We start from the raw sequence: 26,121 nt of genomic DNA, 5'->3' as shown, positions 1-26,121 counted from the left end.
GCTTGGGTTTGAATGTGTATTTTTTGCCATTATTGTTGCATTGAGTTGAGGGTTCTTTTGTTGTAAAAAATTCAAAATTTTGTATGTAAATTTTAATTTCATTTGTTTAACTTGCAATTCTTCTTGTGCCCTAGGTTCAAACTTCAATCTTACATTAAAACTCAAGATTCAACAAAGTTACAAACATGCCAAGGAAATTGGACCCTCTGTGGGAATTTGGTGGACCTTATGGAGGGTTTGACAGACCAAATTTGACTTGCAAGTTATGTGGGCATCATATGATAGGGGGGTATACTATAAATATTGAAGTACCACCTTGCACAAATTCCTAGACATGAGGTAGGGCCTTGCTGAAATACAAATCCAGAAATCATCCGAAGAGCCCTCAAATCATTGGAAGAAATAGAGACAACCAAATTGTCCAACGCAGCTCTGAAGAGTCCAATAGCAGGAAGTGGAGTGTCAGAATTGGGAGGTGACCGTGTGAGTGGTACTAGTGATAATGGAAAACCCTAAACATCCAAAAACCTAACCCTAAGAGATGAAGCGCCAAAAGTTTGTGGGACTCATTGGGACTAGTTGGAACGCAAACTTCCCAGGGTCGTAATTTGGGCATATGATCTCCGTTTGGTGCACACAATACCTCATTAGAAAGCTCTATCTAAGGACAATAGAATTTCCTGGCAAGCCCTTACCTTATGGGCTACGAGCTTAGCGCGTTTTCTTAAAAAATGTTGTTTAGGGCCTCAAAACGGCTCCGGAAGTTCAGGACCCAGAAGGCTGTCAAAAATAGAAAGTTGTGCTAGAATTAAGGAAATTGAAAGGAAATAATGTTGGGGGTCCAAGTGGAATATGCCGGTGGCCACTAGTATCCACCTTGATTAGTACTCCCCCCTTAGGAAGCAATGGCCCCCATTGCGTTGAGTGCTTCCATGAGATGGGGAAACTTTTGCTGAACTTGGTACCTGGTGAGCCATTTGCCTTGGTGCAGGAGCTGGCCAACTTTGACAACTCTATACAATTGGATCCTCTGTTGGCGAGTGTTCTTGATATGTGTGTCCATGATCCGATCAGTTGTGGCTTGTTCAATGCAGTCTTGGTTGAACTCTATTGGTGTCAACTGCTCAACAATGTCTGATGTGTTCAACAATGGTGGAAAGTATGGCCAAAGGCGGTCCACATTGAATAAGGGATGCAAGCCAAGGAATTGGGGTATACTGAGCTCGAAAGCGTTTTCTCCCACAACCTTGATGATGGTGTATCAGAGTGGTCGAAGCTTCCGATGGGCTCTTGCAAAGCGTTCCTTCTGCAAATGCAACCAAATTTTGTTGCCCACCCGAAGCTTATGTGGCACCCAACGCTGATCATGCCATTGTTTGTACTTGGCATTGGCTTTATCTAAGATGTCGCGAACCTGCTGGCGGATGTGTTGAATGCGTTCAATAAACCTAGTGTCTTTATTGACTTCGAACTAGACATGGGCTGATTCTTCTTGTGTAGTTGCAAGAGGCAGTGCAACATCAATGTGACATAATGGTTGAAATCTCATCCCATGTTCGTGAATGCTTAGAGTTGTACATGCATAGTATGTGCAAAATCATCTTATTGACGACCTATGTCTGGCCATTAGTCTGGGGTGGAATGCAGTCAATTTGGTGAGCTTGGTGTCCAACAATGCCCAGAGGCTTGACCAAAATGTGCTTAGGAACCTGGTATCCTGATCTGATATAATGGTCTGCGGATCCAAAGATATACCCACACTTGTTCAAAGAATAGTTTGGCAGTGGTTTCTGCTGTGATACTCTTCTTGCAGGCTAGCTAATATGGCCATCTTAGAAAATCTATCAACGACCACAAATACACAGTGGTTGCCATGCTTGGGAAAAGGAAGGCCAGACATATAGTCCATGGAGATAGATTCCCTGGGCTTTCTAGGAGTAGGCAAAGGAGTATACATGCCTTGCTTCTTAATGGTTGGCTTGGCAATGGCACAAGAAGTGTAGGATTTGATATATTTTCCAACATCTTGTCGGAGATTTGGCCAATAAAAATACTTCTGCAGTACTTCCATTGTCTTGACTCTTTTCTACACCAAAGTGTCCTGCGGCTCGACTGTAGTGCGCCTCCTAAATCATCTTGGCACACTCGCTTGAAGAAACACAGAGGTGTCCCAGGTGGCATAACAGTGCGTCTGGAGGTGGAACTCTGGAACTTGCTTGCCATCCATCAAGATCTGGTATGTGGTGGCGAATTTTGGATCATTGTTATAAAGCTATGGCCATCCAAAAGTCTTGTGCCCACAAGAGTCGAGAACAGTAGTTAACGCCACAATCGGTGGTTGACTGAGGCAGTCCGCAACAGTATTGATGTTGCCTTTCTTGTACTTAATGTTCAGATGAAATTGTTACAGATATGTGGAACATTTTTGATGGCGGTCGTTTTGCAACTAACCTTGTGCTTGTATAAACTGAAGAGGTTGGTGATCTGTGTGGATGATCGTCTCCTTCCCCAGAATGTAATGTTTCCACTGTCGGCAAGCCTGCACGATGGAATACATCTCTTTATTATAAGTGGGGTATTTTTGAATTGTATCGGAGAGTGTCTCACTGTGATAGGCCATCGGATGCCCTTGTTGGGTGAGAATTGCACCAATAGCATAGTCAGAGGCATTTGTCTCAATTTCAAATGGTTGTTGCAGGTCTGGCAATGTGAGTACTGGTGTAGAGCAAAGGCAGTGCTTCAGCTCAATGAATGCCTTTTGTTGGGACTCAGACTAGAAAAAATTTGCTTTCGCTCTGCCCTTGGTAACTTGACTCAAAGGCCAAGTGATATGAGAGAATCCCAACACGAACCTTCAATAGAAATTGGCAAGACCCAAAAAATTGTGAAGCTCTGTTAGAGTGGTCAAGTTGGCCAATCCTGAATGACTTGGATCTTAGCCGAATCCACATGCACGCCTTGTTCATCAGTGATGTAACCCACATATTAGACTTGGTTCACGCCAAAGGTGCATTTATCCAAGTTGGCACATAGTTTGTGTTGCTGCAGGGTTTGAAGGACCTGTCAAATATGTTGCAAGTGCTCTTCCAACATCTTGCCGAAGATGAGGATGTCATCCATATATACAACCACAAATGAGTTGGTGAAGGGTCGCAAGATGTCATCCATCAACCTTGTAAAAATTGCAGGGGCATTTGTCTAGCCGAAGGTCATGACCAACCACTCAAAAAAGCCCTCCTTGGATTTGAAGGCGATCTTCCATACATCTGTGGGTTCTATTGGAACTTGGTGATAGCCAAACTTCAAATCAATCTTGCTGAAGTACTTGGCCCCCTTGAGCTGGTCAAGAAGTTCATCAATATGTGGGATTGGATACCTGTTCCTAACAGTGATTTTATTTAGTGCCCGATAATCAATGCAAAGTCTCCAGGTCCCATCCTTCTTCTGTACGATTACAATTGGGCTCCCACAACGTGAGGAACTTGGTCGGATGTGCCCGTTCTGTAGTAACTTCTGTATCTACTGCTTGATTTCTTCGTTTTCCAGAAGAGAGCGACGGTATATCGACCCATTGGGTAAGGGTGCTTCGGGAGTCAAATTGATCGAATGCTTGACCTGACAGTGCATAGGTATCCTTGTGGGTGAGGAGAAGATACCCCTGTATTCTTCCATGACCTTATCCACCAACTTCTATTACATGGAGGAACCCTTCTCGAGGGCCATAGATGTAGCCACGATCTTTCCTTTACTTTGAGAGCGAATAAAAAAGAAAACAAATCTCGTGGTTTGGGAGATGATCTTACTGCATTGCTTAGCAGAGATCAAAGAAATGGCGGTAGGCAGGGCTACCTCCGGTATCTTGTATAGCTTACTGCCTAAAGTAATAATAACAGTGCGAAGCCTGGACTCATACAAAACATGACGCTTCCACAAGTATGGTTGGCCTAATAATACATCACAAACTTCAAGGGGAACAACATCACATAGTACCTCATCCGTGAAGGGCTTGATGCTGTAGGGTAGTTGACATTGTTGGCCGACGCAAAGATCTAGCCCTTGGTGGAGCCATCCGATGGTGTATGACTGCGGATGTGGTGTTGTCGTTAGGCCTAACCGCATGACCTCAACTGAGATGAGGTTCTGTTGACTTTTGCTGTCGACAATGAACTGTAGCGACGAACCCTTCACCCACATCTGTGAGTGGAAGATACGTTCACCCTCCTCTGGATCTTCGGGCTCAATTTTCTCAACCTTGGTGGTGGCAACGGTGGCGCTGTGTTCTACATCAATAATCTGCGTCCCCTTGTCATTCCCCTTCTTGGGTTCTGGCTCAGGGTCGGAACATGCATCTGACTTTGAAGCTTTTAGCTTGGCCACTAGTGACTGCTTAGCGCGACACTCATTTTTGTTGTGGGTGGGGCTCTTGTGGAACTCACACCACTTCCCGGTATCCTTTTTTGTCTTTGTGGTGCTATTCTTTGCTTGCAACTTCGATGGGTTGTCTGGGGTCACTCCACCTTGGCTGTGTCCTTTGTTCTGAGGTTTGGAGATGCCTTTTCTGCTTCAGATTCGCAGATCCAAAGTCTTGCTTCTTTTGTTTAAATTTCTGCTCGATCCTCATAAGTTATAACATATCAGTATGCTGCACCAAGCGAGGAGATGTCTAGGAACTCCATTTCTTCCTAGATGTATTTGTGCAGACAACCACGATACTTGAGTATCAAATGCCGCTCAGAATCTGTGATACTCAACTTCATGTGTAGAGTATGGAAAATGTTTGTGAACTTCGACACATCTTGGTCCCTTCCCTGTCGTAGTCTGGTCCATTTTATGTAGTTGTCTTCATAGCTTCTGACAGGGTAATATTGTTCCTTGATGGCATCTCGAAAATAATTCCAAGAGGGTGCAGCTGAAAATAGTGAGGGTTCCTCCTCGTCCCTCTGCTCACAGTAAGTTTCCCACTAGTCCTTGACATGGGGGTCGACTTTGAGGAGTGCAAAAGTAATATTTTCCCTATTAGAAAAATTATGGACCAAAAAATATCCTTCCAGCAGATTTAACCATCTATCTAGGGCATCTGCATCTATTTGGCCTTCAAATATAGGAATGTCAAAGTTAACTTGTACCTTAAAGGGCGCGACGTATCTGAAGTGACTGCTGGATGAAGTTGCTTTGCTCGTTGATACTTGTCGAAGGATCTAGGAAAAGCTGTCCATCATCTCGTTCCTTTGTCGCTCGAGGGCTTCTTGAAGCAAAATTTTGAAAGGATCTCCTCCTCCATCATCTTTCTTTCCTTACACCATGGGAGGCTGTCAATGTTGGCGAGGTTGGCCTTGTAAGGGTTCAACTAGTTCAAGTCCCAACTCCTTATATACCTCGACTTCATTGGGGACATGCACAGAAAAAACAGAGAAAGAGCAGACTGCTCTGATACCGCTGATCCCAATTTAAGAAGGAACAAAATGAAATGTAGATTCAAACCAAAACACAAAGATACAATGGAACATAACTTCAATTAATAAATAACAATTGTTGAAATTTGTTTACATACATAAGAGAAACAAACAAGCTGGGACGATGGTAGCTTATCCCTGAGAAGAGATGTGGCAGCTACATGTCTTTTGAACTGTGTTACATTGAGGCTCGGAGGCCTTTTTATTATTGAGAAACAATTGAAAACTAGAAACATCCAAAAACCTAACCCTAGGAGATAAAACACCAAAAGTTTGTGGGCCCCGTTGGGATTAGTTGAAATGCCAACTTCCCGGGGTCATAATTTAGGCATATGATCTCCGTTTGGTGCGCATGATACCTTGTTAGAAAGATTTATCTGAGGACAACAAAATTTTCCGACAAGCCCCTACCCTATGGGCTATGGGCTTGGCACGTTTTCCAAAAAAATGTTGTTTAAGGTCTCAAAATGGCTTTGGAAGTTCAGGACCCAAAAAACTGCCAAAAATAGAAATTTGTGCTAGAATTAAGGAAATTGAAAGGAAAGAGTGTTGGGGGTCCAAGTGGAATAGGCGGGTGGCCACCATTTCCACCTGGATCACTCCCTCTTGGTTGCTGATCTTGTTGTTGATTGCTGAAACCCTAATGTCCTATTTGTTGAGCTAACACACACTATGCCAGATCGAACTAACCACTTCTGCGCCATATTTCCCCTTATAAGTCGACCTGGGCCCACCACCATCTTCAATGGCTAAGATTAACTCATGATGAAGGGCTGAGATCTAATTACATGTTGACTTTGGCCTTTTTAATTTTTCCCAAGTCCACCATTAGGAAACGGTTAATTAAATTAATAATATGCTAAGTGGCTGTTGTGTGGGTCTCTTTGCTATCCTTGGCGCCTAGGCAAACAGAGCCCTTGCTGCTCTACTCCAGTCAACATCACAATGCAACCAACAATTTTACACTATGACAACTAAAGCACTATCAAGATGACAAAGGATCTGATTATCATTTGAAAACAAAACATGTTGAAATTCAACGTCATTATATCAGAGAACAAGTGTAGAACAATGAAATAGAGCTGATTTATTGCAGATCCCAATATCAAGTAGTGGACAGCTTCGCAAAGACACTCAACAAAGAAAAGTTTGAAATTTTTTGAGAAATGTTAAATCAAGTAGTGGACAGCTTCGCAAAGACACTCAACAAAGAAAAGTTTGAAATTTTTTGAGAAATGTTAAGGGTTATGAAAAATGAAATCATCGTTAAGAGAGGCTGTTAGACATTGTAATGATGATTTCATTAATAATATAACAAAGTCATAAATAATAGTCACATATGTAATTATTAATTAGGAAGACAGTTATTAATTGACTGTTTTCCAATGAGACTAACGGAATCTCCTAAATATTTATATGACTCCATCTTATGTAATTTGAGATATACATGGAAATAATACATCTCTCACTCATTCACATTCTCACACTTATCTCTCGTATTCTCTTTAATTTAACAATACAAAGCCAAGACAAAACTAATTGCAACATTGATCGATGGTTAATTGGAGCTGACCAAAACCAAATTCAGTTCAAATTAATTGAACTAGTTCAAGATCTTCCAATAGGTTTTTTTCGTAGCCAATAAGAAAACATAGTTCCTAATGGCACTAAAAGTTGTCTTTAAGCTTCAAAGAGGGTGTTAGACATTGTAATGATGATTTCATTAATAATATAACAAAGTCATAAATAATAATGTCACATGTAATTATTAATTAGGTAGACACTTATTAATTGACTGTTTCCCAATGAGACTAATGGAATCTCCTAAATATTTTTATGACTCCATCTTATGTAATTTGAGATATACATGGAAATAATACATCTCTCACTCATTCATATTCTCACACTTATCTCTCGTATTCTCTTTAATTTAACAATACAAAGGCAAGACGAAACTAATTGCAACATTGATCTATGGTTAATTGGAGCAGACCAAAACCAAGTTCAGTTCAAATTAATTGAACTAGTTCCCAATCTTCCAAGAGTTTTTTTCGTAGCCAAGAAGAAAACATAGTCCCTAATGGCACTAAAAGTTGTCTTTAAGCTTCAAGGTGCCAAGAAATGCGAGGGAACATAAATGTTATTACTCTGTTCATGTTAATGTACAAATCTTTTACTCATTCATTTGGTATCTAATGCTTGAGTGTGTCATCTCTTTTGTTGTTAAGAATCGTAATCACAAGGTTAAACCTGATAATGAATGACAACTAGCCTGCTGGGATTTAGATGATTCATGCTGGCATGTCTAGATTCTACGGCATAATACATCTATTTTCCATCAGATGAGATGAACATTCCAAGGAGTGTAACCTTATTGATATTGTATATCTCAAGATTATGGGATTTAATCTTGCCCTCTTTCGGTAACCTGTCTATTTATGTCAAAGTATACTTTTTGAAGAATAAGTGCAAGAAGGATTTACTGGGAATGAAAAAATGATTTTCTGGTCTTTTTCAGAAAATTCACAACTTCCATCATTAGTCCAACGTATATTTATATGTTTTAAACATTTTCATGCTACTTTCAATCGTAAGATCTTCAAGCTGTTTATTGCAGAGTATATACCCAACTGGGCTTGGGTTTAGGCCTTATGGCGGTGGAGAGAAATATATGCTGTAGACACATATTGAGCTAACTTCCTTTTTCCTTTTTCAGGATGGGGAGAAGCTAGGATACGAGACTGAAGCTTTTGCAGTTTATGATACAATGCGGTAGTGTCCTGCTTCTGTAAAGTAGTCGGTTTATGTAGTTTGGATTTTTCGATTAATGCTATTTCATTGTTTTATGCTAAGTCAATAATCATATCTCAAGTAGTTATACACAAATATTATCTTTACTATCAGATTTTGCAATGCGTGGATGCCCCTAGTTCTTAAAGAACCCTTGAGATTAGCACAAGTTCAACATTTCATCTAATCTAAGTAGGTCTATGGAGAGAAGCAGCTTTCCTCTCAAAAATTTTGCAGGTCCAAAAGGATTTACTGTAATGCAGAATTCAAAGCATATATGCTTTAAGTGAAGCACATATGAAATTGTACATTTTCTTATTGCAAAATTACTTCTATATATTTGGAGAGATTTATGAAGTCTAGACTCTACATCCCAACATGTTTTGCAAATCCTCCATTTTTAGGAGTTTTACCATGACATTTTTTGGGAGTAAATACAATTCGTGGAAGAGGATCTATCAAATGTCTCAAGAACAGAGAAGACCACTAACAGATGAGTTATGACAAGTATTGGGGATGGATGGACTGGTAACGGAGGCATGAGTTATGTGGACAGCTGGAGAGTTCTCAAAATTTCAGTGGACTTTTCAGGGGATGAAAATAGTGTACACACGCACACTTCTACATACATATAATTATGAGTAATAAAAAATAAATCCAATTAGACAATTGTTGAAAGTTGGAACTTGAAATAATGGAATCATAATTTTTTCACTAATAAGAAAAACAAAAGTATAATGATAGATCAATAACTGATATACATCATCATTATAACTGAGATGATTGGAACATTACATGATAATTTGTACAAACTCAGATTGGTTGTAATTTTCTTAAATTATAAGCGAAATGAAAGTACAATGCCGCATCAATAACATATATATGTTATCATTATATCTGATCCCAACATTACATTATAATTTCTACAAGCTCAGATTGGATAGCATTTAGGCCTTTTTGGGGGCTAGTAAAGTCACCTTGCAGTTTATGACTTTATATTAAGAGCAAAAGAACCGGATACAAGAATAATTATAATATACAATTGGCATCAAGTCTGTCTAAACTCTAAAGGGCTTGTTAATTTTAACATGTTAATTCATTCCACTTTATATAAAAGAAACTAACAATTATTTTTTGTTAATTTTGTTCAACTTAATTTGGGCTTACCCTTCAGGGGTAGGGGGTGCTCAGACATCCACTTTACTAGGGAATGTTTATGATGTGGCCCCTTTTGGCTGGGGTTGTTGTGGAAACATCCTTATGCTGCCCCCTGAAAATAGGACAGCTGGCGACGTCCCCACTCTGTCGAAGAAACAAGTTGTATACCTTTCGAAATGCTGATGTATACTGTCAAGAACGTCTTCATCATTTTGTGAATTGTTCTTGCTGTTTCTAGTTGGTATAAATTCTGTTTGTTGGCATCAGTGTTGGAAAAATCGGCGTAGGAAAACACTTGCCAAGGGTCTTTGACCTTGTGACATCGGAAATACCAGGAGAAAAATCAGCAAACCATGGAAAGCATTAAAAATACAAAATAAATTCATATTTGTCAATTTATGAAAGATATAAACTAATAAATTGGAAAAACATTAAATAATTCTCAGATTATATACGGGTTGAATAGAGAGAAATCAGAAATTATGAGAAGGAAAACTGCCAAACTATCTTTTCATCAAATTGCACATATTTATTCTTACATACATACAAATGGGAGAGGGAGACAAGTTACATAAATTCTTGTTTATTTACTATTAACTATCAAATACGTAATGTACTATTTATCAAGATAAACTAAATGCTCTAATCTAATAAATGATCATTATTTAATAATCACACTAATATCCTCCATTAATGGTCATTCTGGAAAATACACCAAGCTTGTCTCTAGTTTTGAAAAACTTACCTGGACCAAATGACTTGGTGAAGATGTATGTTGTCTACTCTAGTGGTACATAAGTGAAGTTCAACCTTTTCATCTTCTACAAGCTGGTGGACGAAATGACAATCGACATCATTGTGTTTGGTGTGCTCATGTAATATTGTATTCTTCGCTAATTTTAGAACACCTTTATTGTCACATAAAAGTACTGTTCGCTTGGTGTGTTCAAACATGAAATCTGCAAGTATTTGTCTAAGCCAAACTGCTTCACATGCCACTTTTATTGCCGTCCTGTACTTTTTCTTGGTAGAGGAAATTGAAAAACCATGTTGGTTCTTGCTAACACAAGAAATTGCACCTGTTCTGACACTGAACACAATCAGTTATTGATGACTGGTCATTCACTGATCCTGCTTAATCAAAATCTCTATATCAATCGACTGAAGTTCTTCACTTTTGACTATATAATAATCTAAAATCTATTGTACTTTTAACATATCTCAAAATCCTTTCTGCTGCTGTCCAGTGTTTTACTTTAGGGTTTGTCATAAACCTGATATGTCACTGACTCTGAAACCAGGATCTGGCCTAGTGGTTGTAAGATAAATCAAACTTCCCACTAGTTACATGTAAACTGAGTCATTTGCTGATTTTAAGTTGGCTTTGGTTGAAAGTTTCAGCGCTTTCTCCATAGTTGTAGATGGAATTTTACTATCAACCATCCTCTACCTGTTTAACAGGCCTTGGGCACTTAATTTGTGAAGCAAAAACACATTTGTTAGTTTGCCAAACTTCTATTACCCAAACAATAATGTAGCAGGCTTAAGTCTCTCATGTCAAAAGTTCAGATTTTACCTTTGGTAATTGTTTCAAGCTCACTATCTATGATGATGATGTCATCTATAGATATCATTAATATTTCCATATTGTCATTGCCACCACATCACCATCCTTGCTTTTGATGTAGGGATTGGAATTAGAAAAACTTTTTCTGAATAAATTATTCTTCAAATGTTTGTCAATTTTGATGTACCAAACTCATGGCGCTTGCTTGAAGACATAAAGAGCTTTAACTAATTTGCATACCTTATATTCCTTTGTGGGAACTTGAAAACCTTGAGGTTGATGCACATAAGCCTCTTCTTCCAATGACCATTGAAGACAGCACTCTTAACATTCATTTGATAAATTTTCCAATGAAAATGAGCAGCAAGAGCTAGAACTAACCTGATTGCAACCTAGTTACCAACTTGGCAGTTGGAGGAAATGTCTCTCCATTGTCTATTGCTTTTGGGTAACCAAAGCCCTATGTGACCAGCCTTGTGCTTGTCAAGTTTGCCATCTGTCTTTTACTTGACCTTATATACGCATTTGCAACCAATGGGTTTTTTTCATCAGCCAGCAGTTTGATTTTTCATCAAGTTTTCATATTCAATTGTTGTAGATCTCTCTCATTTAGGTTGTCCTTTGGCCTTCTTTATAACTTCTAGGTTCAAAAGAACGCTGAATGTTAGCGAGTAAAGCATAAATGCACAATTAAGAGTTTTTTACCTCCGTTTTGCAATAACCATACTTCCTCCCCCATTTCAGGAAACTTATCGTCATATATCTGATAGAATGACTTGGCACATCTCTTAACTTCTTTACTCTGTAAATCAACGCTGTTATCATGCTGATTCAGACTGATTTCAACAGCGACATTACTTCTGCATGATTATTTCTCAACCATAGAATTAAATTTTTGGAACTTGGAAGATACATTTGATCTTTGTTTTTATGAATTATACCCACAATTTTCTGGAAAACTCATCTACAAGCAGCAGAAAGTACCTTGTATGGAAAATGATATTGTCTTCATTGGTCCACAAATATCTACATGAATCAATTGGAGAAGTACTTTGGCTCTCAAAGTCCTTCCTTCATCACAAGGCATTCTACATTGCTTCTGTGCAAGACATGCACCACAAATTCTGTCTTGCTTAACCAGTTTGTATCTATTAGTTAGGAAGGAAAGATAATGTAAATTGAGATGGCCATACCTCAATGCCAAAATGAGTTCACGTCTTGTATCCATTGCTTCCATGCATTAGAATTTTTTCCGTTAGGTTTTTGCCATTTTGGTTACCCTCAAGCTAAGCAATCGTATTCGGCTAATTTCCACCATGAAGTTTGAAATTCACTGAATTTAAAGGGATGGCAACAAATTCATTCAATTTTGTCCATTAAATGTCGAGATCACAAGCGAGAGAGAAGGATTGAATGGAACAATCAATAAACCCTAAATTAGCATGAACCATAAACACATCATAGATAAAAGAAAAAAACAAGATATGGTGCTTATATGCTAAAGAGTCATGCCCCTAGATTAAGAATTAATCACTTTGAATTAATATGGTGAAATGGTACAAATGAAATCTTGAGTTGTGTATTAATATGTAAGTCAAATGAGGTGCCCCTTCAAGAAGGAAAACATCCTTTCAAGAGTATGGGCTCACATAACAAGGAAACACACCGTAAGAGAGTAAGTAGGTCTATCTAGTAAATTATATAAAAAATACAAAAAAGAGGATGTTTAGCGGTAAGTAACCACATGTGAAGATTACCATCATTCCAGGAACCCTCCTTAAACCTAGAATGGGAACATTAAGAAGAATGATAAAATTTAGGAGAAGTGGGCATACCTAGCTCAATAGAGATATATTTGTGGCTGAAAATATAAAGGAGAGTGGGTATTGGATGACCTAACTCCAGTGCAAGTGTGGATGGTATATGAAGAGCTAACAATTATCATAGAATTGTTCAACTCCCAAGGAAATGCCACAATTGAATTGCTTGTAATCTTGAGACACATGATATTTGTTTGGTCGTCTAATGAACAAGTGCTAAAAAGAGGCACGAGTACACAAGAGAAAGGTGAGTGGGCATGCCCAACTCAGTGTGAAAGTTAATGATAACTAGAAGAAGATAAAGTGGGTTTGTGATGTTCCAACTCAATACCAAAGTGGATCCAATAAGCTGAAAGAATTTTGCCACCAAACTTTTCTTTTGTTGGAGAAAACTTTCACTAACTTGCCCATCCAATGGAGGAGAGTGGGAAGAATAGTCTTGTGATATTGGGCCTCTTCTGAGAGGTACTACTCAACTATTTCTTTGATGGAGTATTAGAAGAAACAAACTATATATAAATGGAGAATGTAGCCACCGATTTGCCGAAATGCTAGAAAACACCATCATTGACTTGCTCATCCAATGGAGAGGGTGGAATGGCATATTCTTTCCACACTGCTCATCTAGTGGGAGAGTAGTACTACTAAATTGTCAATTTGAAGAGGTGTCATAAGAGACTTTATGTATAGAAATGATAATTGTAGCCACCGATCAACTCATCTACTAGAAACAAGTATTATTGACGTGCTTATCCAATGGAAGGTGGGAAGAAATATCATTGCCACATTGTGCATACATTGGGAGAGTGGTATTGAATTGAGGGGTGGAAGAAGAAACATCCTGCAGGCTGCAATAGAGTGGATATAAGAGTACCCACCTCAAATAAGAAGATCAATCATAGTTTAAGTGAGAGTGAGAAGATTCGGCTCCAATATTTGAATGAGCTTGAATACGACCACGCAGGACGAAATACATGAGTAGTGTGGTTTTACAGATACTTGATATAGGTGCACTTAAGAGAGCAAAGCTCAAATCTAAGATGAGAATGGGTTTATAAATAGTTAGCTTTGTCACAAAGAGTTACCATGGCCTAAATATATAATATAGGTGTTTTAGTACAAGTAGACAACATATGAAATACAAGAAAGAGTTGGTGTGTGGATAACTAAGTCATCTAACATGGGGACACAAACACGCAGGACATAGGGAGATGAGAGTCCGACACGGGACACAGAGCCCCTCGAAATAGGACACGTTACATATATATATATATATTAAAAAAATTAATAGATACATCATAGTATGATATTACACAATTTCTCACGATGATACAAGTAACAAATTCACTCATAGATTCATACATGTACATTGTAAGTTTGGAACTTTATGCATACAATCATGGTTCATCAATGATACAAGTTTACAACTAGAAATTAACCATAAACTACAACTTTCTCATTAAGTCATCAAAATCAAAATGTATTACATAGATACTGAGTCCCGAGGATTTTTGACTAGGAATGCCAATGGAAAATAGAAAATACAAAACAAGGTAGACACTAGAACCCAAAACCGTAGAATAGGAAGGAAGAATCTCAACAGTTGGAGTGCTGCCTATAGCTCAAAGTTATCAACATCAAAATCAACATTAGTACCACCACTGCTCTCTTCTGCGTCCTCCTCCTCTATATCCAATGTAATCTTTGCATTTGCTGGTGTGGAGGATGACCCCTCAAGATTATTTTCATCATCAAAAGTGACAGGCTCTAGCACTGGGTCATTAAGATCCAAGTTGGCCAATGCCAACTCAACACCGTTGTCCAAACCCATGTCATCAGGAAAGACATCCCACATCTTTGTCTTTCTCTAATGCGAAGTTGATAAATGGATATACTCTCTCTCTCATGTAAGTCAAAATTTTGATGCTATTCTTGTTATCTTACTGGTTAATTGCATGTATGTTGTTATCTTTATTCTTGTATGGGTTAAATGTAATGTGAAATTCTTTTGGGACCTTGAATAAGTGATTAAATGCATGCATTGACCTTTGAGGGATTGGGCGAATGTTCCTAGAGGTACCTCTTAGGTTAAAGACCTCGAAACTTTGTCTCCTTCACAAATTTGAAGTATAAATCTCTATTGATCTAGTTGCTGCCCTTGGAGAGGCTAGCAAAGATCAATTAGGGCTCCTTAGCTCACGAAATTTCATGATCTATGTGTATCTTGACTCCATTAAGCCCAAGCAATAAGGCATTGATCCTTGTATCCCTTTGGTGGTCAAAATAACATTTCTTTTCTTCATTTCTTCCAATTCTAGGCCTAACCCCAGAAGGTCTCCTAGGGCATCACACGAAATCATTTGTAGCCATCCAAAACCCTTGAAAATTGGTCCACTACTGCGCTGTAGTTTGCTTAAGAGGTCCTCCAAATTTCAAACAATTCCGACAGTGGAATCCCGAGATATAGCAAGCCCTATCCACATGACCATTTCTTGCCCTAAGTTGATTTTGGGTTAGCGACCTCATTAGGATCATTGCATCCAAATCTCAAAAGAAAATTCGTTATTTGATCCTCTTCTCTTCCCTAATTAGGTCAAGCCCCTCCTTGGTTGATCAACTCCATACCCTTGACCCAATTTTGGGTCCACTTCGTCCTGTGTGGTCTCGCAATTTTACAACTCTAATTCCACCAAGATCACATAAAGACCAATTCTCCATAAGTTTTTCTAGGCTTAGGAATCATCTTTACAAGATATATTCCCAAACCCTAGCCTCCAAAATCCTTTGAGCCCTTCCTAGAGACCCTATCACCTTGCTTTCCAACCAAGAAAGCCATATAATTGAGTCTCTCTTGTGAATAGGCCTTGGGAATCACCCTCCATCCTTTCATTGACATATTCATTATTGTGATTCCTCTTATACCATATCTCCTCCCATCGGTGAAAGTCCGTAAAGAGCAGGGAGCCTTAGCTGAGGTGACAATGGACTATCGCGCCATTGTTGCCCTTGACCTAGTAGCCGCTCCGTAGAATCCCCTCCTAGGACCCTTGTTAATTTGAGCAGTAACAAACCTCATAGACTCAATCATGGAATCCCATTCCTCATAAACCTCTCCTAGGATGGGTTGGTCTGTATCTGCAAATTGCAACAAAGCAATGATAGGGTTCATGATCTTAATAGTAAGATCTAACTTCTCCCACCAAGCATCATTTAATACTGTGTCCTTGACTCTTTTTGAGGCTACTTGATGTGTGTTTCTCTAAAAAGACCAAAACTTTGAAATAACCATGGACCCATGAACGGTCTTGACCTCCCTCAACCTCTTTAGCATGATGAATGCAGATGCAAACCCCGTATATGCAATCTTCAACAATGATAGATGCGTGTACTCTTTGTAAATTGTGAGTGCATTGTTATGATTTTGTACAAAGTTGTGTATATGCCATGCATCCTCAATAAGAGTTCCAATCCAAGGTACTATTGCTGCACAAGCTAGCAGGCCTTGTAAAGAGGCAAAGACTAGAGGGAACAACAACACTTGGGACAAAGGCCCACTGTCACCCACAACCTAAGTTCCCTACTCTTCTTGGATTTTCACCCATGGGAGGAGTCCCAGTAATACTCACTTGTGATAGATGTGTATCTATGATAGGTTTGAAGTGGGGGAAGGTGTCTCATTCAATAAAAGGGTTCAACAAAGTATGAGCTTTGGGAGAAGCTAGTAAGACCTTCTATGAAAAACCTTTTGAAAGATAGCTACACGAGACCTAGGTTTGAGATATATAGCGAGATATGTGTGCATCTAAGGTGAAGGTAGATGAGATAAAAGGCGATGAATGATTTACTTCAATAAGTACTAAAGCAAATGCTTTGAAAGAATCCCTAAGTTGAAGGATTAAATTTTAGGGTTCCCTCTTGATGTGATGGCTAGGGCATCAAATTTATGCAAGTTCCACCATGGGAATTCCTCCAAAACTTGAGGATCCCTAGAGTAGACACTAAAGGAAGAATATAATCCAAACAAAATTCAAAACGCCCTCCTCCAAAAGATTTTGCTCCAAGCCCTAGGATAACTTCCTTATCCTTAAAGGGATGAAAAAAAAAGGTGAGAGGGAGATAATATTTGAGTTTTGAATGATCACCAAGGATTTAAGATCAATGCCTAACCATTGGGAGGCTATGGGGTCAAGGATAATCTCAATATTGGCAACTCACTCTTTTAAGGAGACCTAATGGAAGCAATTTCACTACCCCTAATGGAAGGATCTTTGCTACACCTTAGATATTGATAGTTCGTTGACATTTGTTAATGAAGTTTCAAGGATGCAAATGCAATTATCCCCTAACAACATTCATTCATTGATTATCTATGAGTAACACATGCAAAATTTCCCAATAGTTATCATTTTTAGACAATATTTCAACAATTAGGGCACATTAATAACCTTGAGACAATATTCCATGCATTAGACATTAACAAAATCAGAAATTCATCAATAAAGAGCACTTACAAGATAATGAAGAATATATCCATCCATAACAATGCCAATTAGAAGCTCCAGGAAAGATAGCGAAATTATCCAAACATCAAAATTCATCCAAAATCTCCAGAAAGCATCCACAAATTGCAGGCCCGAAAACCTCTAATGAGGTATTGAAAATCCCAAGTTTGATGTTTAGGATGAGACTAGGTCTCTCAGCTCAAATTTTAAAAGACAAAGCCCCCTTTGCATGCCTAATATGGTAAGTAACCCACCCATGGTTACAACCCAACCACAATAGCATCAAAATTAAATAGAATTTCCCTCCTATAACCACGCAAGGCTAATTTCATGCATGCGTGGAGGCCTCTTGTGCTAAAAATGTGAGAGGGCCTATAAAATCATGATGAAGAGGGAGGTACCCTCCTTTTGCTACAAAACATCTCCAAACCCCTGTTTGGCCTTTGTGCGCTCCAAGTGGGTCTCCAAGTGGCTTAAAATCAAGTCGATGCTCCATCAATGAGGGCTAGAAGATGACACATGCCCTCCCATGTCTCCTCAAGAAAGACATAACCTCCTTTGGGCGTTGGAACAACTGCCAAGTGTTGGGTGCAATGTGTAGTCGGCTGGGGCAACGTGGTCCAAGTGCATCATCATTTTTGAATAACTGGGGCATGAGCAAACAAATAGTGGTGTTGAAGAAGCCCATGGTGTGGAAATCAATGCTCTGCATGGATGGAAGCCCATGGCTGCCAATTCTCACCCTACAAATGCCATTGTGATCCTCTGGAGGGCCTGGATCCCATATAGGGAAGCCAAGTCCAAGATGAAAACCCACTTGCAATCCTGTATAAGATCCAATGCGTCTCCCACCTTCCGATACAATGATTCAGTAGTGCAAATGTGTAAATAAGCTCGTTAATCAAGGGACGAAATGAGAACTTCATAGTGGGTTTCCTTTCCAATTTTGGGGCTTTGAGCATGTACTAGTGTTACTTCCCTGTGTAGAAGAGGTTAATGAAGGATCCTATTAGGTGGTTTCAACTTCTAAGGGAATGATAGGTCTAAGGTACACCCTTCAAATGGCAGGAGTCATGTGAAATAATGATGGAATGGAGTGGGGACAAAGGGAAGGCTTGAAGCCACTTGCTATGGTACAAGGGTAGCTATGTTGAGGAAAACCTACACCTTGGGTATATGAATGTAGGAGGGAGGAATCGTGGTGCATGAGTTACCCCGACCTTTTTTTTTCTACCCTTCTTCATATGCCTTTTATTGATTTTTCTTCATTTTACTGCTAAGGGCTTAAGGGAATGAGAGCGTGATGTGTAAGATATAATAGTGATTACCCCTTAAAGTGAGGCAGTTCATCACCCACCAGGGGTTGGGACATTCGTGGATTCTTTAATGATGCAAGGGGCACTCATAGGGGCCCTAGGAACCAGGGTGATGGCCATAATTATAGGGGTAGAGCTCATATTTGGCTTTTGCCCATGTACTAAATTTAATTGTGCCAACCATATTTTGCATTTTGTGGTACATTTCCTGTTGTATGTGGCCATATTATGCTTTCATCTCTTTTTTTAGCTGCATCAACCTCTAGCGTATTGTTGCAGGCTCGACCCAAGGTGTGGACAAGGGGAAAGGGAGGCTAACACCTTGTGAACCCAATGGGCAGATGTGGACCTAGATAGGAAAATGTGAAAAGGGCTTGTAATGAGCGAAGGTGAGTGAGATATATGTATCGGGAAGCGATACCACACAACCAAAATTAGGGTTTCTCATGTAGTGCCACTCCTAAAGCTAATAGCCAATAAAGGAGATCCCATGGGACTAGGATTCAGGATTAACCCCCCTAGTCGAGGTAAGGGAACAAAAGTACAATCAAAGCCCTTCCTTCTTCCAAGTCACCCAGTAATCCACGCTCAAGTGTGCCCAAGAAAAACAAGCATAAACACCCAATTACATAATGAAAAATCATACATTTGGGATTGGATGGCCCACCTTCAAACCTATGATCATTACAGATGAGCGAGGTTACACAATGGCTGGCTCAGGTGGTGGATACAAGTAGCTCATCAAAGCTATCAGGTGGTTGGCAAAGTGCCCAAGAAAAACAAGCATAAACACCCAATTACATAATGAAAAATCATACATTTGGGATTGGATGGCCCACCTTCAAACCTATGATCATTACAGATGAGCGAGGGTACACAATGGCTGGCTCAGGTGGTGGATACAAGTAGCTCATCAAAGCTATTAGGTGGTTGGCAAAGGGGCTACTGGCTGTCAGCTGAAGAAAAATCTAGGAGAAAGTTTCTCCTATAGGGGTCACCCACTGGGACATGATCTCTCAGTAGAGTGCATGAACTATGTACTCGAACAGGGAGGTCATGAGAACACCACCAATCCTCTAGGACCGCAAACCTATTACCTGCACATCACAAACAAGTAAGCAGAGGCAACATGTGTCCTGGGCGTACTTTGATCGCCCATGCTTTCATAAAAAAAATCCAAACAGGAAATAAAATCTACTCTAAAATGAAAGTCTAATCCAAATGCATCTAGGCTAGCATGAGAACATAACATGATATTAAACTCCAATGCAAAAATCAATATGCGATGCATCCTACTCTAACATGCATGACTATATTATGTAAATGCTAAGTGTAATCATATAGCCAATGTAACCAACGTATCAATAGATCCATATAAAAACATGTGCCCCTATGATTACTCATGCGATAAATCCAGGAGCAAGGATAAGAACAATCATATGGAGGATCATGAGGGTGGGAGGTGGGAAAATAAGAGACCCATACATTATAGAAATGAGGCCGAGACAAAGGGAAGGAGGTCAGATGGAAAAATCAGATCCTTTATTGCAAACAGAGGATGGAGGATTGAACGACCAAGCTCATGGATTACCTATCAAGACCCTTCTTAGTGATGCCAGGCCTTACGGTTATTTTGAAGTCATCATGAGAAGGAAAAGGAGGAAGGAGGAAGGATCATTGACAATAGGTTGATTTTCCCAACGATCATGCATGGGGGGGGGGGGAAGACTCATCATGAGTGATCATATGAAAATGGGTGAGGCAATGGTTCATTGATCATTCATCTATACTCTTATGATCATAAAGAAAGCAAGGAGAAGCAAGGCCCTATTGATGTTATTATTAGTTTCATAGATGGGACCTTTGTCAAAATTGCAGTCAATCGCTTCCCATTGCCTTCTTCCCGCGGGGGAAAATAATGATCTTTCCTTTCAAGGTTGTTGATAGATATATCATAAGTAATGTCCTGGAGAATGGGAAGAATAACCTTATCCTTATCTTCCCTTGCAGTGTCATAAATAGGGCCCTTGTGAAATTGATGAGTAATGATTTCCCATTTTCCCTCTTCAACATGCAAGTGATCTCCAATGTCAACTTCCAAGGGATAAATGGGATCACCTTCTCCAAGGTTCTCAAAGAGTGCATTATCGAAAATAATATCCTTGGAAAAGGTAGGGTTAGCCTCAACTTCACTCTCCATAGACTCATCCTGCCCACCACACGTGTTCTCAAAATTATCTTCGTCACCTTTTTCATCATGCCAATCCAGGGAAGACTCTCCTTCCGGCTCACCGACTAGATTCCCAAGGTCTTCTTCAACCTCTTCATCTTAATTGATGAGATCCTCCCTTTGGAGGGCTATCTCCAAACTTAGACAAGCATCCTCATTAGTTTGGAATTCTAGCCCATTATATTTGAATAATTTGTTGATAAACATAATGAAAGATGGAATGCTTTCAGGTTCACATGAATCAAAGCCAACCTCGAATTTCATACCCAATAGAGATGATTAATAACTCGACGAGGTTGTCTAGATGAGTCACGTTCATCTCAGAAGCATACTTGATGAATTTTGCTATGTGATCAACTCTTGAACATCGATTGCCATCAAATCGTGGTATACTTTGCATAAGTCTCCTATCCAAGCCAATTTGGGTCCACTAGGATCCATGTGATATCCAAAGCAGGGAACCATTCATGAAGCTTTTTGGCAACCATTGAGTCTTTTTTATTAATGACATGGGAGTCATCAGGGTGAATGAAATTGCCTTCATGAATGTTTGCTTCACCCAAGCATTAGGTTCTAAAGTTTAATGAAGAACAAGGGCTTCGTTCTTCCAATGGAGTCGCAAGAAGCGGTTCTATATTGTCGTTGAAAGGATTACCTCTTCAAATATTGAACTAAGGAGGTAGGCTTGCTTCCTCCTCAACAACGACACCCAAAATGTTGTTGCACAAACTAGTAGGCCTTGTAAAGAGGCAAAGACTAGAGGGCACAACAACACTTGGAATAGAGGCCCATTGCCACCACAACCTAAGTCCCCTACTATTCTCGGATTTTCACCGACAAGAGGAGTCCCAGTAATACTCACTTGTGATAGATTTGCATCTATGATAGGTTTGAAGTGAGGGAAGGTGGCTCATTTAATGGAAGGGTCCAACAAAGTATGAACTTTGGGAGAAGCTAGTAAGACCTTCCATGAAAAACCCTTTGAAAGATGGCTACACGAGACCTAGGTTTGAGATATATAGTGAGATATGAGTGTAGCCAAGGTTAAGGTAGATGAGATCAAAGGCGATGAATGATTTACTTCAACAAATACTAAGGCAAATGCCTTCAAAGAACCCCCAAGTTGAAGGATTAGCTTCTAGGGTTCCCTCTTGATGTGATGGCTAGGGCATCAAATTTATGGAGATTCTACAGTGGGAATTCCTCCAAAACATGAGGATCCCTAGAGTAGACACTAAGGAAGAATATTATCTAAGCAAAATTCAAAATGGCATCCTCCAAAAGATTTCGCTCCAACCCATAGGTTAGCCTCCTTATCCTGAAGGCGACGAAAAACAAAGGTGAGAGAGAGATAATGTTTTGAATGATCACCAAGGATTTAAGATCAGGGCCTAACCATTGGGAGGCTATGGGGTCAAGGATAATCTCAATATTGGCAACTCGCTCTTTTAAGGAGACCTAATGGAAGCGGCTTCGCTACCCCTAAAGGAAGCAGCTTCGCTACCCCTAATGGAAGCAACTTCGCTACACCTTAGATATTTATACTTCGTTGACACTTGTTAATGATGTTTCAAGGATGCAAATGCAATTATCCACTAAGAACATTCATTCGTTCACTATCTATGATTAATACATGCAAAATTTCCCAATTATTACAATTTTTAGATAATATTTCAACAAATAGGGCACATTAATAGCCTCGAGACAATATTCCTTGCATTAAACATTAACAAAATCAGAAATTCATCAATAAAGAGCACATACAAGATAGTGAAGAACATATCCATCCATAACAATGCCAATTAGAAGCTCCAAGAAAGATAATGAAATTATCCTAATATCAAAATTCATCCACAATCTTCAGAAACCATCCACAAATTGTAGGTTCGAAAATCTCTAATGAGGTATCGAAAGTCCCAAGTGTGATGTTTAGGATGAGATTAGGTCTCTCTTATTTATACAAGAGTTATGAGTTCAAATTTTAAAAGGCAAATGCCCCTTTACATGCCTAATATGTTAAGTAACCCTCCCATGGTTACAAGCCCACCATGATAGCTTCAAAATTAAATTGAATTGTCCTCCTAAACCCACGCAAGGTTGATGTCATGCATGCGTGGAGGCCTAGAGGGGCAGCGTTCAGGCATCATGTGCTAAATCTGAATGATGGCCTAAAAAATCATGATGAAGAGGGAGGTACCCTCCTTGTGCTGCAAAACATATCCAAACCCCTATTTGGGCTTTGTGGGCTCCAAATGGGTCTCCAAGTGGCTCAAAATAATGGTGATGCTCCATCAATGAGAGCTAGAAGATGACACATGCCCTCCTATGTCTCCCTAGGAAAAAGATATCCTCCTTTGGGCCTTGGAACAACTGCCAAGTGTTGGGTGCAATGTGTAGCCGGCTGGGGCAACGTGGTCCAAGTGCATCATCATCTCTGAATAATTGGGGGCATGAACAAGCAAATGGTGGTGCTAAAGAAGCCCATGGTGTGGCAATCAATGCTCTGCATGGATGGAAGCCCATGGCTCCAACGCTCACTCTACAAATGCCATTGTGATCCTCTAGAGAGATTAGATCCCGTATATGGAGGTCAAGTCCAAGATGAAAACCCACCTGCAATCCTGTATAAGATCTAATGCTTCGCCTCACCTTCCAATACAATGATTCATTAGTGCAATTCAGTAAATAAGCTTGTTAATCAAGGGCAAAAATGAGAACTTGATAGTCGGTTTCCTTTCTAAATTTGGAGCTTTGAACATGTACTAGTCTTATCTCCCTGGGTAGGAGAGGTTAATGAAGCACCCTATTAGGTGGTTTCAACCTCTAAGGAATGACAGGTCCAAGGTACACCCTTCAAATGGAAGGTGTAATGTGAAATAATGATGGAATGGACTGGGGTCAAAGGGAAGGCTCCAAGCCACATGCCATGGTACAAAGGTATCTATGATGAGGAAAGCCCACAACTTGGGTATATGAATGCAGGAGGGAGAAATCGTGGTACATGAGTTACCCCAACCTTTGTTTTTACACCTTTCTTCATATGCCTTTTTCCTTTTATTGATTTTTTTCATTTTACTGCTCGAGGCTCAAGGGAATGAGAGCATGATATGTAAGATATAATAGTGATTGCCCCCTTAAAGTGGGACAGTGGATCGTCCACCAGGGGTTGGGACATTCATGGGTTCCTTAATGATGCAAGGGGCACTCATAGGGGCCCTAGGAACCAGGTTGATGACCATAATGATAGGGGTAGAACTCATGTTTGGTTTTTCCCACGTGCTAAATTTCATTGTCTTGACCATCTTTTGCATTTTGTGGTACATTTCCTGTTGTATGTGGCCATATTATGCTTTTATCTCTTTTTTTTAGTTGCATCAACCTTTGGGGCATCATTCCAGGAAGGGGGGCTAATGCCTTGTGGATCCAATGGGTAGATGTGGACCTAGATAGGGAAAATGTGAAAAGGGCTTGTAATGAGCGAAGGGGAGTGAGATATATGTATCAGGAAGCGGGACCACGCAACCAAAATCAACGTTTCCCATGTAGTGCCACACCTAAAGCTAATAGCCAATAAAGGAGATCCCATGGGACTAGGATTCAGGTTAACCCCCCTAGTTGAGGTAAGGGAACAAGTGTACAGTAAAAGCCCTTCCTTCTTCCAAGTCTCCCAGTATTCCATGCCTAAGTGTGCCCAAGAGAAACAAGCATAAACACCCAATTACATAAGTAAAATCATACCTTTGGGATTGGATGGCCCACCTTCAAACATATGATCATGATAGATGAGCAAGGGTACACAATGGCTGGTTCAGGTGGTAGAGAAAAGTAGCACATCAAAGGTATCGGGTGGCTGGCAAAGGGGCTATTGGCTACTGGATGAAGACGAATCTAGGAGAGTTTCTCCTATAGGGGTCACCCATTGGTGGTGGGTAACAGGTACATCAAAAGTGATAGATTTGAGTGCTATATTCAAGGAATGGTCAATGCAAGATGTCCAAAATACCTGTGGATATTTAACTTCCACAATCATGCCAACAACGTTGCATTGTTTGTAATGATTTGCACACAAGAATCAACACCCTGTGGATATTTAACTTCCACAATCATGCCAACAACGTTGCATTGTTTGTAATGATTTGCACACAAGAATCAACACCTACATCTTCAATAACTTTAATGAAGAACTCACCCATATATTGTGCATCCTTGTATTTTCCAAGAGCTTCCACTGCTTTCAAGAAAACTGGTCCATTCAAGGAAAATACCATGAAGTTGATGAGTGGATGGCATGCTACATCTGTGCATCCATCAGAAATAATACTAACCCTGGATGTTGGCATGCTGATTTAATAGGCTCAAGCATTTTATCCACCTCCTTCTTTACCTTACTCAACAATGTAGTTCTAAGCCCCTCTGACCTAAGAGGCACATACCCTGATGGAGACACATCTCAATAAAGAAAGGCGATCGTGCAACATTAAATGATATGAAGTTGAGATAGAAAAAAGAAGGCAATGGTGAGATCAATCTCTTCTCGCCTCTCTTGCTGAAATATCTTTCCCATTGGACCAAGTGCCCTCCTTTTTACTACTTGTCCTATGCCCCCATAGGAACTCCCAAATGGATAACTGACACTGCTTTTCCTCAATAATGGAAGGGGATCCTCACCTTGTTTTTCTTAGATGATGTAACCACCATTGCCACACGAACATTGGCCTCTATTTCTTTTCTTTCCTTTAGATGCAATCACTCCTAAACATGCTCCAATTCCACAAGACGGTAAGCCCAACAAATGTGCTTTCATACGGAAATGGGTGCTCTTGAATTGAGTGTTGCATAAGTTGCATTTCGAAAAAACATTGCCTCCTCCCTTTAACTTGCTTCCTGGCCCTTGATCTCTTGATCTCTTGTAACATACTTCCACAAGGGATATTTTCTTTCTTGAGCTTGTTGTCTTGCTAAATGGATGTTTCTCTCAACATTTGAAGTTGTTGTTGTAGCCTCACTTCCAACAGATGGAACACTAGTAGACCCTGATGAAATTGAAAGAGGGGGGGCATCACCAATGGGGATATTCCTCCCCTTTTGTTGCCCCTTCCGTGCTGCGCTTGATTGAGCCTTGACTGTTGTAAAGTAAATAAAAAATGTAAACAAAATGGCAGGCACATTGCTGTAGCAAAACTAGAAAAAAATGGAAGAGAAATCCACATACTTGTTGCTTGAATCACCTCCAAAACACGCCTATCTCCTTTGCTAGTCGCTCCCACAGTCCCACAGATCCAAAA

The 26,121-nt window shown here is 39.8% G+C and overlaps 1 protein-coding gene across 1 annotated transcript in view; it reads left to right on the top strand.

Annotated features, from left to right (window-relative positions):
- CLPR4 (CLP protease R subunit 4) overlaps nucleotides 1-26,121 on the top strand; it is a 240,182-nt gene that overhangs the window by 82,876 nt on the left and 131,185 nt on the right. The window contains exon 3 of the mRNA XM_089432953.1: nucleotides 8,170-8,225. Coding sequence (XP_089289079.1) covers nucleotides 8,170-8,225 — 56 coding nt within the window. The remainder of the gene's footprint in view (nucleotides 1-8,169; nucleotides 8,226-26,121) is intronic.

Source organism: Pinus tabuliformis, chromosome 5_1 (genome assembly GCF_031772625.1).
Source record: "Pinus tabuliformis cultivar Carrire ecotype Pingquan chromosome 5_1, CPIR1, whole genome shotgun sequence".
In the NCBI taxonomy this organism is placed as follows: Eukaryota; Viridiplantae; Streptophyta; class Pinopsida; order Pinales; family Pinaceae; genus Pinus; species Pinus tabuliformis.
The sequence above is the reverse complement of the archived record's forward strand: the minus strand, read 5'-3'. Positions and strand labels throughout refer to the sequence as shown.